This window comes from Agelaius phoeniceus, chromosome 6 (assembly GCF_051311805.1).
Source record: "Agelaius phoeniceus isolate bAgePho1 chromosome 6, bAgePho1.hap1, whole genome shotgun sequence".
NCBI classification, from domain to species: Eukaryota; Metazoa; Chordata; class Aves; order Passeriformes; family Icteridae; genus Agelaius; species Agelaius phoeniceus.
The window spans coordinates 25858463-25872411 of NC_135270.1; the positions used below are offsets into that span (position 1 = coordinate 25858463).

Sequence of the window (13949 nt, forward strand, 5' to 3'; positions counted from 1 at the left end):
TGAGAGATAAAGAAGTTTAGTCTATTTAACTTCTCAGAGAGAAGGTTAAGAGGTGCCTTGATCATGATCTATTAATACCTACACAGGAGAAATAGTTCAGATAGTAGATAGCTCTTTAATCTAATAGGCAAAGGCATAATGTGATCCAGTGGCTGGAAGCCAAAACTCAATGTCTCCAGCCTAGAAATAAGGGGAATGTTTCACCATCAGGCACATCAAGCTCTGGAACAACTCACTCACAGCAGCAAAGGCTTCTCTCCTGAGAAAAAGGTGTGCCCATGCTGACAGCTCTGGTGCAGGAATTACTGGGTACAAGGCTGTAGCCTGTCACCCACAGGGCAAGGCTGATCAGCCACCATGACTATTTGGCACAGAAAATCTGGGATTTTACAAATGGGTGGTTGATTGAATTAATTTTTGTATAGAGGAGGAGAATCTCTCCCACCGTGCCTGCCCAGCAATTTAAAACTGATCTGTAGCCACGATTCTGTGAGTATGTCAAAGTGACTGCATAACACTGAGGCAGTTACTTTTGTCCTCATCCATTTCCTTTACCTTATGTGTTATATTGACTTCTTGTAGCTCTTGGGAGGGCAAACTGAAGAGGAAGGGGGAGTGAAAGGCAGAAGTAAATAAACACATCCTTGGGACATTGCCACTCCTGCACACACAGAATTTATTAGCTGCTCAAGAGAGGGGATTATAGCATGAGCTGTTTATCTCCCCTTCTGAACTACAGAAGCATGATAAGTGTCAAGTATTTTGTTAAAGCTTCTACATGAAGGCCAATGAGAAAGAACATTTTCTGAAAGTCAGGTGTCCCCAAAATATTCCAGTCTTTGTCCCTTAAGATCAAGGTATCAAAAAAATCACTCTGCGAGAAATCTCGGCCGGCGCTCCTGCGGGGCTTAGGAACGATTTCAGCAACCCCATCGCGCTCTGGCAGACTTTCGAAGCTCCTCGGAGGGAGGCTTGCACCCTGCAGCCCTCCAAAGGGAGCCTCAGGGCGGGGCGAAGGCAGCGGCAGCCCCGCTCCGCCGCAGCCCTCCCGCGGCTCCCAGCCCGCTGCAGCGCCCCGGCCGTGCCGCCACCGAGCCACGGCAGCTCCTCCTGTGCCACACACCCCACATCCTCCGGGGACGGCAGCAAAGTTTTTACCTTCTCGGCCTTCCAGAGAGGCGCTTCCTTCCAGCGTGGGAAGCCTGATCCCGGCGGGAGGGCTCCTGCATTGCTGCCGGAGCGGCTGCCGGCGCTGCAGCCCGGGGACAGCCTCCCCTCCTCCGGCAGAAAAAACACGTAGCACGCAGGTGGGCTTACAAACACTACACTGCCGTCTGACACAGACTTGCCAAACGCCCTGCTTAGGCACACAAATAATGTTTTCTATTAGTTTGCCTTTAAATTTATGTGCCCTAATGATTTGCTCTTTATGTTACCGACGTTTTGCAGGATATATGGGGTATGTGACATGGGCTGGTTACTGACGGAATCATAACCTTGCTCCGGACTGCATTTGGAGTGATTAGAACAGTAACCTTCATATCACCTTAACAGCCACATTGATATTTTATTACATATATTCCCAAACATGTTGTTAAGGTAGGTTTTTTTGACCTTTAGAGAGGAAAATACAAACCCTTTGCAGTAATCTGTTGCTGAAGAGCATGGAAATTGGATATTTTCAAACTTTCAAATTTACAAGGTGAGTTTGACTCACCAAGTCACCAGCAGTCCCTCTGCTCTCCTGCCTGGAGCCACGCGGGGGAAAATGATGCCTTTTAAACAGAACCAAATTTTCTTGATGAGGGTGAGGTACAGCCACAGCAGTCCTTCCCTCTGAAAACACTCTGCCCACAAACACACACCACAGAGCCTAATTAATATTTTAATACTCAACAGTCAGAGATAGAGAGCTGTAATATGTACTAACAAACAGCATCTCTCTAGATTAACACTTAAAATACCAGGGCAGCATCAGAAAACATGATCATGCCCAGCTGAAATCATCAGAAGCATCTGTTTCTCCTTCAACCCTGGTTTTATTCCTCTTTTTTTTTTTTTTTTCTTGCACTATTCCCTCAAATGCTTTCTTTTGTATGAGACAGCCTCTACAGAACCTGAGGGTACAAGTCCAAGTATCTCTGGGACTGTTCCAAGTTGCGGGACACCCTGGATTGCTGCAGATGAAGTTTAGAGCAGTCTCAGTGATGTGTAAGAGAGGAACAAACCCTGACTCCTTGGAAAGACTGGGAAGCATGCAGGGCTCGTATTCTTACCGCGAGCCCCTTGATTTCTTCCTGGCACTGGTCCCTGGATTGGTTTATGCCCCCTTTGGCCAAACTCCTTGAAATCCTGCCATTCCTGCACTTCCATTGCCTTGGCCCCCAGTGGGAGTGGAGCACAGCCATGGCTGGGGGCCAGCTGGACGCCTGCTCGCAGCTGCTCCCCACCACTCGCTGGAGGTGCCAGCTAAGTGGGCGCACGGGTCAGGTGCATGCCATGGGCACCTGGAGCTGCCCAAGGCCTGTAAGCAACACAGGGGTGGCACTGGGGCCATTGCACAGATACCAGGCGGGCTACACCATGGCAAATGAATCAGCAGGAAGGGGATGGCCTAAGCAGCACATCACCTGAGAAGCACCAGCAACAGAAATCCCAGGGCCACCGGCTTGTTTCCAGCAGCAGCTGGTGGCATGGCTCTTTCCCAGCTCCAGGAAGAGTCAGACAGGCAGGAGCCTCAGTCCTTGTCATTTGCGAGGTGTATGAAAACAAGCAAGAGAGAGAGTGGCTTCAGGGCTTTCTCATTCAAAACAGGAATACACCAATGTAACAGCACTGTATAGCGAATGCTACAATGGGGAGCTGTTGCTATGGTGAGGGAAATAATATTTAAGCACCAACTGTTTATAAATATAAAATCCCTACAAAGTTTTCTAAAATTAGATTAAGAGGGCTAGGGCTGTCAGGATATTGTAAAAAACTTGAGAAATACCAGTATTTTTGGACACACAAGATCTGAGTACTCCTAAAACAGCAAATGTAAGTCCAAAATGCTAAACAACAAACGTGACAATCTGCCGTTGTGCTTCCCGAGTTTGAAAGGCAATCTCATAGCTCTGAACTCACTGTCGCAGCCTGGCAGGCCTCTGAGAGTGGAAGGCGAGCCCAGTGTTCCCAGGGATTTATTTTTCTCTTGACACATGTGTAGCACAGAGACCTGGGCCCCACTGCTACTCGTAGCCTGCTCTCTGCCAAGTGTAGTTCCGAGAGGCTGCTGATCATGCTGGTCCTGTGATCCCACAGTTACATGCTGCCAATCCTAGAGTCAGAGGTAAAGATTTGGAAACCCCTGAGCTGGGAGACAGCTGCTTGCAGAGCTCAGGATTTTTCAGGAGATGGATGTTGCTCACGTGGATGTAAGAAGAAAACTGCTGTGCCCAGTGTCCAGGCAGCTCCAAACATACCCCAAATAAAACAGGGATATAAAAAATGAATATCCATTGTTGCATCTCCAGAATCGTAACCTATCTTTTGCTGGCAGCTACCATTTCAGCAGAGCTGCAGTTAAACTGCTAAAAATGCAGTTTAGTTGGCAAGCGCTAGATAAGAGGGAAACATTCAAAAGTTGCCAAGAGTAAATGTCTGACCTGTTTCTAGGGGTCGAACAGAAGCAGAAGGAGGAATGTGACTGTCAGAGCACAGCCACTTCAGCTGCTCTGACACACCCCCATGCTTCTTTTCCTCTTGTCCTCATCCATCCAAGGTGGGATGGATGGTGGGAAGGTGCCATCACCTGCCAGTATTTTTGCACTGGCACCACTGAGGATGTTTTTGGACTCTGCCCGTGGCGGCGAGCCCTGATTTAGGCGGCCCAAGGAGGATTCCTGGCACTGGATAACCAGTCCCCGTGACAATATTGTTTTTGATGAGCAAAGGCCACCGGAAAACAAGGGGATGAATGTGCACCATCGTCACTACTGAGTCCGTCAGGGTCCGAGGGGACACAGTGGGGCGAGCGGAGGGTGTGAGGGACCTGCTGCCCCGCGTCCAGCCGGGCCGCAGGGATCGCCTGTCCCTGTCAGCACCCAGCCTGGGGGACACATCTCACGGGGGGAGCCTCACCGGGCCCCCTCCCGCCCCCGCGACGGGAGGGGCTCTGGCCGCTCCGGCCGGGCGCCTCGGGGAGGTAAATAAGGAAAGGGGAGTTTCCTGCCCGGCAAAGCCGGGGGGCCCGGCGGCCGGGCTGCGGTGAGCGGGCGGCGCGGTGCGGGCGGCACGGGGAGGCGCGGAGCGGAGGCTCTGCCGGTACCGGTGCCTGGCGCTGTGCTGCGTGCGCCCGTGCGCGCTGCCGGCCCGAGGGAGGAAGGGAGGGAGGGAAGCGGCGCAGCCCCCTCACCGCCCGCCCCTCGCCCGGCGCGGAGGGCGTGGAGAGGCGGCCCCGCTCGGCGGGTGCCCGCGCGGGCAGGGCAGGGCAGGGCGGCAGCGCGGGCAGGGATGAGCCCCCGCAGCGCCGCCCGCTGAGCTCCGCCGGCTGCCGCCCCCGGGCCGGGCCGGGCTCGGCGTCCCCCGCCCCAGGATCCGCGGCCGGGGATGCGGGGGGCAGCCCGCCGGGGCGTTCCGCCAGGTAAGGGGCGCCGGCGGTGGGGGGAGAGCGGCGCAGATCGGCGGGGGTGCCCGGGGGCGGCGGGCTGGGGCTCTCTCGTAACCCTTTCCGCGCCACCAACTTTCCAAGGCAGCGCGACGTCGCCCGCAGCGGCGGGAAGGACTTTTCCCGCTGGTGCCCAGCCTGGCTGCGGCGGGACCCCGGCCCGCGCTGCGAACGCCCAGGGGGAGCCGCCGCCCGGGGCTGCCTTAGCGGCGGGGACACAGCAGCCCTGGCCCCAGATCCCCGGGGGAACGAGCTGCCGCGAAACTTGGGCTGCTGCTGGGCGAGGAGCTGCGCCTGGAGCAAGTAAGTCCCCGGTGGCACACGGAGGCCAGATGCCCTGCCCGGCCGCGTAGCCGCGCCAGCCGGCGGAGCAAATGCCCCGGCGTTTACTGTCAGACCTCCAGGCGGTCTGAGAAACCTGCCGTGAGGGCGCAGGCTGACGAGGAGACCTCGCAGAGTGGGGTGCAAGCACGCCATAGCATGGAGCAATCCTACGGGAAAGCTGTGCGGTTCGAGATTTGGGCTCTTGACGCAGCCGTAGGTTAGGGACGTTGCAAAAAGAGTGTTTTGAGGTGGTGAATGAGCGCGTTCATCCCAAAAGAGCCTTCCCAGCTCCTGCCAGGGAGTGCTCTGGGAGTGAGCAGGAACCAGCAGGCTGGTGGGTGGCTCAGGGGAAGGTGGAGAGCACAAAACCCCCTGTATTTGGTTTACCGAGGCGTTTGCATCCTCGGGAAGAGGCAGATGCAGTTCAGTGGATGAAACAGGCACAGGTGGATGTTGTGATAAGAAAACTCTGGGACCGGCTGGGGTTGGTTGGCATAACTTGATAGTGATTAATTAAGCGAAAATGTGTGTGCTGTGTGCCAGTAGGAAAGAGACTGATTCCCTGTTGAAAGTCCTGCACTGTTTAAGTGCTGGTCAAAGTGGACAGTAATCTTCTGGTGTTAAGGGATCTGTTGGTCCCACTGAAACGCAGAGAGCAAGAACAGAGGTAGGGGAACAGGGGACGTGCCAGGATGGCTTTGAGCGCAGGAGTCCTGTGCCTTATCATAAGAAAAGTGCTCCAGGAGGTGATGAATGCAAGAGCAGAATGAAGGGGGCATGAAGCACCTCCACTTGGCACACAGTGAGGCACCCAAGGAAGGTAGCAGGCACGAGTCCCAGCTGGCATTTGGAGCTGTGACTGTAGGGAAGCTCTAATCCTGTACGGCTGAAGAGGAGGCAAGGCTGAGAATTCATTTCCACCACATCAGGATCTCATGTTGGTGGGGCTTGCTGAGGGGGAGGCTTGGGGGCAGAGACCAGCCCTGCTCACGTGTCTGTGGTGGTGCCCAGAGTCAAGCAGGGGATCGGGGACAGCTCAGCATTGCTTTTTCTCAGTGGTCTCTCTTTCCTCTGGGGAGTGGTGGGGTGCAGCCCAGGCTGGGTAGCCCACAGGCGTGTTTGGTGTCCACCAGCCTTTGCAGAGCCAACAGCATGACTAAGCCACTGCGACCAAGTGGGTGCTTGCACCCCACCAGAAGCCTGTCTTCCCTGCCTCGGTGGCCACAATGTTGTTGTACAGGATAAACTCTTTGCTCAGTGGGAGAATGCTGGCATGTGTTAGGGCCTTTGCCAGTGGGTCACTGGCTGAGAGTTGTTTTGCAAGCCTGCAACTTAACTTTTGTGCCTGGGTGGTGAGGTGGGGAGGAGTGGGGCTGCAGGAGGGAGCTGCTGGCTGGGCGGGGGGGGCACTGCAGGGTACTGGCTGCCACTTGTCCCCTCCAGCAGCCCTCAACAAGCCGTACTGCTGTGGGCACGGCATGCAGGGGTGTTACATGCAGGGCAGGGGACAGAGGTGCAGGTGCAGGGCTGAGCAGGCGCTGAAGTTGGTGTTGTGAATTCTCTGGGTGACTATGCATGCATGAGTCTCTGGGTGGGGGAAGGGAAAGGGGGAAGAGGGGTTGTCTGCCATGAGTCACATTTTGGGATGTGTCCCCTGGTGAGCCTGCTGCAGTCTCACTTGTGTCAGGAGAGGGGTTTTGCCTTACAACCCATGGCCTTGTGCAGGGTGTGCCCCTCTGTGCCAGCGTGCCTGTGCCCAGCGTGTGGGCAGGCAGCCCTGCCCACTCCTGCAGCCATCCACCCCTCTCCCTGGCACTGAGACCCCAGCCCAGCGCTTCTCAGGCGATCACTGCTCACAGTTGTGTTTTCTAGCTGGTCCCAAAGTCCTGAGTCACTCTGCCGTTTCCATGGAAACAGCCTTGCTGGCGGGAATCGGTTATGGGGGTAGAGGGTGCCGGTAGCTGGACTGGCACCAGGCAGGCCTGCGGGAAGAACTGGCAAGGCTCAGGCACTCCTCCAGTGTGCCAGGGCTTTTACAAAGGCTGGAGCAGGCATGTCTGTTGCACAGACCCTCACACCTTCTTTAGCTCCCTTTTCCCTTCCTTCCTGCCATGGGGAAGCAGAGAGGTTTCCCTGACAGTGGAAAGGGAGCTCAGCATGAGCCCAGCCAGGCTGAGGGTACAGCTTCTGGGGAGCTGTTGAGAGAGGGGGACAGCCTGGAAGGCAACCAAAAGAGCAGGGTTCTTATGACTGCCCTGTGAGAGATCCTTCAGGACAGCAGTAGCAGTAACTGCAAAGGCTCCTGCATAAAGCTGCGATCATTCCTGAGCTGCCTGAACATGGCCAACTCCGGGGAGCAAGGGAATTTCAGGGAAGGCTTGGGGCAGGAGTCAAGGCAGCTGCCCATGTGGAGATGCTATGGGAGTGCCGCACGAGGATGAGAGTGCCATGAGACACTGCCCTGCATTACACCTAGCTGCTTTTGGAGCGGAGAGGTGAGAGGTACTGACCCCTGCAACTTCCCCACGGACTCCAGCCTGCCTGGCAGTGCCTGAACTCAGCTGCCAGTGCAGCCTTCAGTGCCACGGCCTGGCTGCATGGCTCCAAAAGCAGGTAATTCCCATCAAACCATGCCCAGAACAGGAGCTCCCGGCGCCTGCTGCACCATGGCCGGCCGGCTGCATTCACTGCTCCCCGCACCGGTGACTCACAGATGCCATTCAGCTTAATTCATCACCTCCGATCTCCCCGGCACTCCGGGGCTGTCTTGCTGGCTTCTTGCCTGCTCATCTCCCTCAGAGCAGTGCTGGGAGTCAGTAGAGGAGGAAGAGGAAGGCAGGTGATTACGTATCTGCTGCCGTTGGCAGGTGTACAGGGTGGGGGAGGTTCCGCTGCCTGCGCCCATCCTTTCCCTTCCTCTAGGCTCAAGGCTGCGGGAAGTGGAGCAGGGGAGAGGAAAGGCTCAGCACCTTCCTCTTTGCACAGACAATGCTGCTGTCCCTGTGCCAGGCCCTGGCTGGCCTCCTGCTGCACTTAGAGCCGGTTGCCGGATGCTGTGTGTCCCTTGCGGACAGCCTGGTCCCAGTGCGACTGCAGGCAGCTGCACAGAAATGCAGGCAAGGCAGCAGAGTGCCGTCTGTCATGCTGTGACCACAAGGGGGTTAGGGTTGGGAAAGGGGCAGTGGTGGCCCCAGCAGAGTCCCAAAAGAGCCCATGTGCCTTCTGGCAGGCCCCTTGCAGTACCAGCACTGCCAGGGCTGGAAGGTGTGAGTGATGTACCCCCACCCCATGCTCCCTCTCATAGTCCCAACTCCCTGGAGGGACACACTGAACTTGGCTTCCCCCCTTGGGCTGCATTTGCTCATCATTGGTGGAGCTGAGCTGGAGACAGAGCAGAGGGTGATTTTGACTGAGAACACTTCTAGCACAGAACCATCTAGGAGGCCAGTGTATCCAATGACTCCCATGGTCAGGGGCTGAGGAGCCAAAACGATCCATGCCTCACACAGGACTCTCAGATGCAGCTCCATGTGGGCATGGCCCTCTCTCAGCTGCTGTCTGAGCTGCCAGCCCTGGCTATCAGGCCAGTTTAAGAAGAAAGTTCCTCAGGGTGGGAATGGGAATGTCCTGCTGTGCTCATGTGCAGGACACATCCTCCTGGGGCATGGTGGCTGCAGCCACTGCTCAGCTGGCCCCTCCGAGCCACGGGGAGCCCAGCACAGCTCCTCCTTGGCAGGTGGTCACACCAGCCTGGCTCTGTCTGACAGATGAACAAGGGGCAGTGGGAATAAAAGTGATCCCCAGTTGTCCTGGCAGCTCCCAGGTGCTATGTGCTTTTGCTGCCCTGGAAGCTCCTCCAGAGCACCCAGCTGCCAGTGGCCACTGTCCCTGGAGCCCAGGGCAGGATTGAGCAGGAACTGCAGCCCCTCAGAGACAGGCAGTGATGGGAGGAGGCAGAAGAGCCAGCTGGGAGGTGAGAGGAGGCTCTGGCTGGCTTTAAAGGCCACAGATGAGACATCAGGGAGGGAAGCCTTCTCCCAAAACCTTCCCCTCCCTGATTGCAGCTCAGCAGATGGGCAGGGCACACGTCAAGGGGCAGCAAAGGCTGAAGCTGGGCTGGGGTTTAGCACTTGCTCAGTCAAGGAGGTGAATCAACGCCCCGTTTTTTTCCCCTCTGCCACTTGGGACATTGCAAAGGGGAATGGGTCAGTGTGGGTGGAGAACCTGAAATGCTCACAGCCAGTGAGTGATCTGGTGAGAATTGGGACCAAGAAGGCATCTGAGTTCTGGTTTGCCTTTTTTGGGGAGCTGGTAGCAGGTTTCTGCTATAATCAGGACAATCTGAGTCTCATCTGCTCCAGCATCCATCAGCAATAGAGCAAAGAGTAGGAGCTGAGGTTGTGTGAGGGATGCAGTGTGGTTGGCCATCACTAGAGAGCAGGAAAGCATTCCCACTACAGCTTCCACCTAGGTAGCATGCAGAAGACACTTGGGCCAGGAGACCCCAGCAGGGACTCTCCTGTCCTGTTCTGCCTTACCAGACCTGGAAAAACACTTTATCCAAGGGCTAGAATCCCATGTTGACACTGGGGTGGAGTTTCCCCTTTGCAGGGTGGGTAACCCAAATCCAGCAGCAGCAATAGCCAAGCATCTCTGACTTTGGTCCTCCCGCCATGTACCACAATCCTTGGCAGGCAGCAGTCGAGGTGAAAGCACCCTGTATTCAAAGCATCATTTTGGGTCTAAAGCACAGCTCTTAGTGCTCAGACACAGGGAGTGCTGGTGGGCAGCTGCATGCAACAGCTGTGCCAGCCCTCCTGTCCTGGGGTCCTGCTCTAAACCCCTGCTCCCAGTGAGAGGTCACTGGAGTTGATAGTTCCTGAAGCTCCCTGCCTCCACAAATCAGCTGGGGCAATCAGTAAACAATAAAAATATTAATTTTAAAAAAGCAAGGCTTTTTTACTCACCTGTAGGTCTGAGCTGCCCTCCTGGCATCACTTGATGGCTGACAAGGTCTCCTCGGGGCGTGGAACATATTGAGGACATGGGAACAACACACCATGGCAGCTGCTGTGGGCTCTGCAGGGACCACACACCAGGAACATTGCACTGTCCCAAGCCCATCAGGGATTTCAGTGTGCTCTGGGCTAGAACAGCCCTCATGCTGAAATCCATCACTGGTCCACTGCTGTCCCTCAGAGACCTTGTACAAGCAGCAGCAGCACTGGCTCTGACAGTCCCACCCACAGTGACCTGGTGCTGAGCAGGGGACCAGGCACTCACCATGAGCTTGGGGCCAGCACGTTGTTCTCCTTGGGGACTCAGAGAGAGCAGGCAAGAGGAAGCAATGGCAGTGATGATACAGTGGGCTCTGCTGGGCGAGGAGCAGAGATACTTGGGTCTTGTCCCCTTGGTTTGCTGGAGGTGGATAGGCAGCTGAATGTACCACACTGTGGGAGGAGAGACATGGAAGGAAGATGGGTGCAGGGGAGCTTTAAAACCATTGCTTATACTGGTGTGTCTCCCACACACAGGTGCTTTAGCTTGTTTGGAGTTTCTGGGATGCATCCTTTATGTTCCATCTCCCAGCCTCACCCTGATCCCCCGGTGGCAAGAGTATGCAGATGTGAAATGTCTGTGCTGTGGAGAGCAGCAGGCAGTCCATGAACATTATTTGGTTAGTGAACAGGGGGAATACTGAAGCAGCACCACAGTTACATCCCCTCCCAGCAATGTGGCAGCTCCCCAGGAATGACAGGTCCTCCCCCTGGTCATGGTCCCTGAGCATCCCATCCAATGGTCCTGCTCAGTTTCCCCTACCCTTGCCCGTCTGTGGGCAGCAGCAAGGCAGGGCTAGCACCACTGAAGTTGTTCTTTACAACTACAGCCCCACTCTTCCTTGCACCCATCCCTGGTGCCAAGGGCTACTGCCCTGGTTGGCAACAGAGTATGGAAGAGATGCAGTTTCGCATGCTTCCTCCTTTGTAGTATTGTTTTTACCCTCTAGTGCTCAGAATAGGAGAGCCCTGAATCCCAGAGTGGAGCAGGATCTTACCAGCCCCATGAGCTCATTGCTGGAGGGCACAGCTCTGGCTGCACTCGTCCCCAGAGGCTGACAGACCGAGCTGGCTGTTGGACCTCTGTGCAAAGAGGTCTGCAGCTCCAGGAGAGACATTGCCACTCCCCCAGGAGTTTGCTGGAGGTTGGAGGTTGCTGGCCTGGATGGGCCATGCCTTATCCTGACAGCTGGACAGAATGGATGGAGACATAATAGCACCATCCCCTGACCTTTCCCTGCCACAGCTCCTGCACTGGGGTTCCAAGGGACAAGTGACTCACAAGGCAGCTGGGGAAGAGAGTTTGCAGCAGCTGGATGGAGACAGTGTCACCGCCAGGTTCTAACATCCCCCTGCCTGGGCTGCAGCGCATGGGGTGAGCTAGGGCCCACAAGATTTATGTACACCCACAGCCTCGAAGGAACAGGGCTGAAGTCCTGGCTGGACATGTTTCTCCAGGCTTGCCAGCCTCTACCTGCTATTTTTCTTGTCTGAAATGGGGCTCGGCAGTGTGTGACTGGGATTCACATGGTTATGACTGATGAACATACATTAGGAGGGCATTTGTTGGTATCTGCATCAGTTGGATACTTGGCAGTCCTTGCTCAACCTGTGAATTCTCTGTTGGGTTGCAGACACCAAGACGACCTGCGAAGAAGCTCCATGAAGGTGACCAGCCATGCAATGTTCCTGGAAGGCTGTACTCCTCCTAGCCTTGGCATCCATTGCAATCCAGTACACAGCAATCCGGACCTTCACTGCCAAGTCCTTCCACAGCTGCCCCATCCCTAATCCTGTGAACTGCAGCCTGAGCCAGGACACTGATGTGGCTGACAGGCTGTGTGACGAGAATCCCACTTTCCCGTACAACCTCTCCAGGAAGACTCATGTTCTCATCCTTGCCACCACCCGCAGCGGCTCCTCATTTGTCGGGCAGCTGTTCAACCAGCACTTCGATGTCTTCTATTTATTTGAGCCCCTCTACCATGTCCAGTACACCCTGATCCCAAAGCTGACCCAGAGCAAGAGTACGACAGACAGGCGGGTCATGCTGGGCGCCAGCCGAGACCTGCTGAGGAGCCTGTATGACTGTGACCTCTACTTCCTGGAGAACTACATCAAGCCCCAGCCTGTCAACCACACCACCGACCGCCTCTTCCGCAGGGGAGCCAGCAAGGCCCTGTGCTCACCACCTGTATGTGAGTCCCTGGGAGCTGTGGATCTCCACTTGGAGGAAGGAGACTGCGTGAAGAAGTGTGGGACCTTGAACCTGACGCTGGCCACTGAGTCCTGCAGAGAGCACGGCCATGTGGCCATCAAAACCGTACGGGTGCCCGAGGTCAGTGACCTCCGGGCCCTGGTGGAGGACCCACGGCTGAACCTGAAGGTCATCCAGCTGGTGAGGGACCCCCGGGGGATCCTGGCATCCCGGAGTGAGACCTTCCGAGACACCTACAGGCTGTGGAGGATCTGGGACGGCACTGGCAGGAAGCCATACAACCTGGACGTGACCCAGCTCACCACAGTGTGCGAGGACTTCTGGAACTCTGTGTCCACCGGCCTCAACCGGCCACCATGGCTCAAGGGCAAGTACATGCTGGTGCGGTATGAAGACCTGGCCAGGAACCCCATGAAAAAGACTGAGGAGATCTATGATTTCCTGGGCATCCCCATGGACAGCAACGTGGAGCGCTGGATACAGAACAACACCCGAGGAGACAGGTCCTCCTCCAAACACAAGTATGGGACGGTGCGCAACTCAGCAGCGACGGCAGAGAAGTGGCGCTTCCGTCTGTCCTATGAGATCGTGGCGTTCACCCAGCACGCCTGCCAACAGGTGCTGGCACAGCTCGGCTACAAAACTGCTGGCTCCGAGGAGGAGCTGAAGAACCTCTCCATCAGCCTGGTGGAGGAGAGAGACTTCCTGCCCTTCTCCTAAGGCAGCCCCAACGGGCCTGGTTTTGATGCGTACTGTTTCTAACTGATGCCTTATTTTATTTTCTTTCCTTTTGTTTCCCCCTCTTTCTCTCTCTTGTCTTTTTCTCTCCAAAATTTGCACTAAACCTTGAGCGGGAATCTCAAAGGCCGAGTCCAGGGGAAGTGACTGCTGCCCCTCAATACATTTTGGATGCCAGGAGGAGTTGGGTGTCTCCAATCAAGAGCTAGAACTCTGGATGGGTAACAATGTTTACAAAACACACAAAATGTATAAAGCAACCTTCAAGCTTTCCAAACCGAAGGGTGTCTGGGGTACTGTACTTTTGCACTGTTTACTTTTACAATGTAAGAGGTAAATATAAATATAATTTATGAATGGTGTCATCCCCTCCAGAATAATTTCCCCCACCCCAAATGAACACGTTAGACTGGAAGCTGAAAGTGTAACAACCTCCTCATTTTTGATCTCAGTGCGACATGTCTGTCTGTTTAAGTCCTGTTATTGGGCTGGGCAGTTGGTCAGCTGCTCCTACATGGTTGTTTGGTAACACCTGTGATATTTCTCTGTGCCAAAAACCCACTAAAAGGAAGAAGAAAAAAAAAAAAGGGAAAAAAGCGATTGGGTCATTTGGTAAAAGCCCAACACATTTAATGCTTTATTTCTGTGTTTTCTGTAAATAAAAGTGCAATAAAACTGACCTGGGGGTGAACTTCAACTGAAAGACCTCAGCAAGTATACTGGGGTGGATGCACCACCAGGCAAAAAGCAGCATCTCCTGGTTTGCCCACCTCCCGCGAGGCCAGGAGCGAGGCTGGGAGCGGGTAGGACAAGGCTGGGGGAGAGGGGACACCACAGCCCCCAGGGGGGCAGGGAGCTGCAGCTGCCTCCAGGCGTGTGCATGTTTGCATCTGAAGTGTGTCAAAATGCAAGCAGTTAAGCCAAAAGCAAGAACCCATGGTTATTTACTGACCTGAAAACTTGC

At 55.2% G+C, this 13949-nt stretch overlaps 1 protein-coding gene across 3 annotated transcripts; it reads left to right on the forward strand.

Moving 5' to 3' along the window:
• The first annotated feature begins 3967 nt into the window (after positions 1–3967).
• CHST1 (carbohydrate sulfotransferase 1) lies at positions 3968–13664 on the forward strand. Of its 3 annotated transcripts, none has more exons than XM_054635088.2 (2): positions 3968–4186; positions 11664–13664. In XM_054635088.2, exon 2 carries the CDS (start codon positions 11708–11710, stop codon positions 12965–12967), a length of 1260 nt encoding a protein of 419 aa, XP_054491063.1. In that variant the 5' UTR covers positions 3968–4186; positions 11664–11707; the 3' UTR covers positions 12968–13664. The 3 variants fall into 3 exon arrangements, with proteins under 3 accessions (XP_054491063.1, XP_054491060.1, XP_054491062.1); XM_054635085.2 differs by lacking the exon at positions 3968–4186 and adding an exon at positions 4332–4624; XM_054635087.2 differs by lacking the exon at positions 3968–4186 and adding an exon at positions 4715–4951.
• The last annotated feature ends 285 nt before the right edge of the window (positions 13665–13949 follow it).

Excerpts from the sequence above, each read along its gene's own strand:
- CHST1 (XM_054635088.2), top strand. The coding sequence starts at position 11,708 with ATGCAATGTTCCTGGAAGGCTGTACTCCTCCTAGCCTTGGCATCCATT.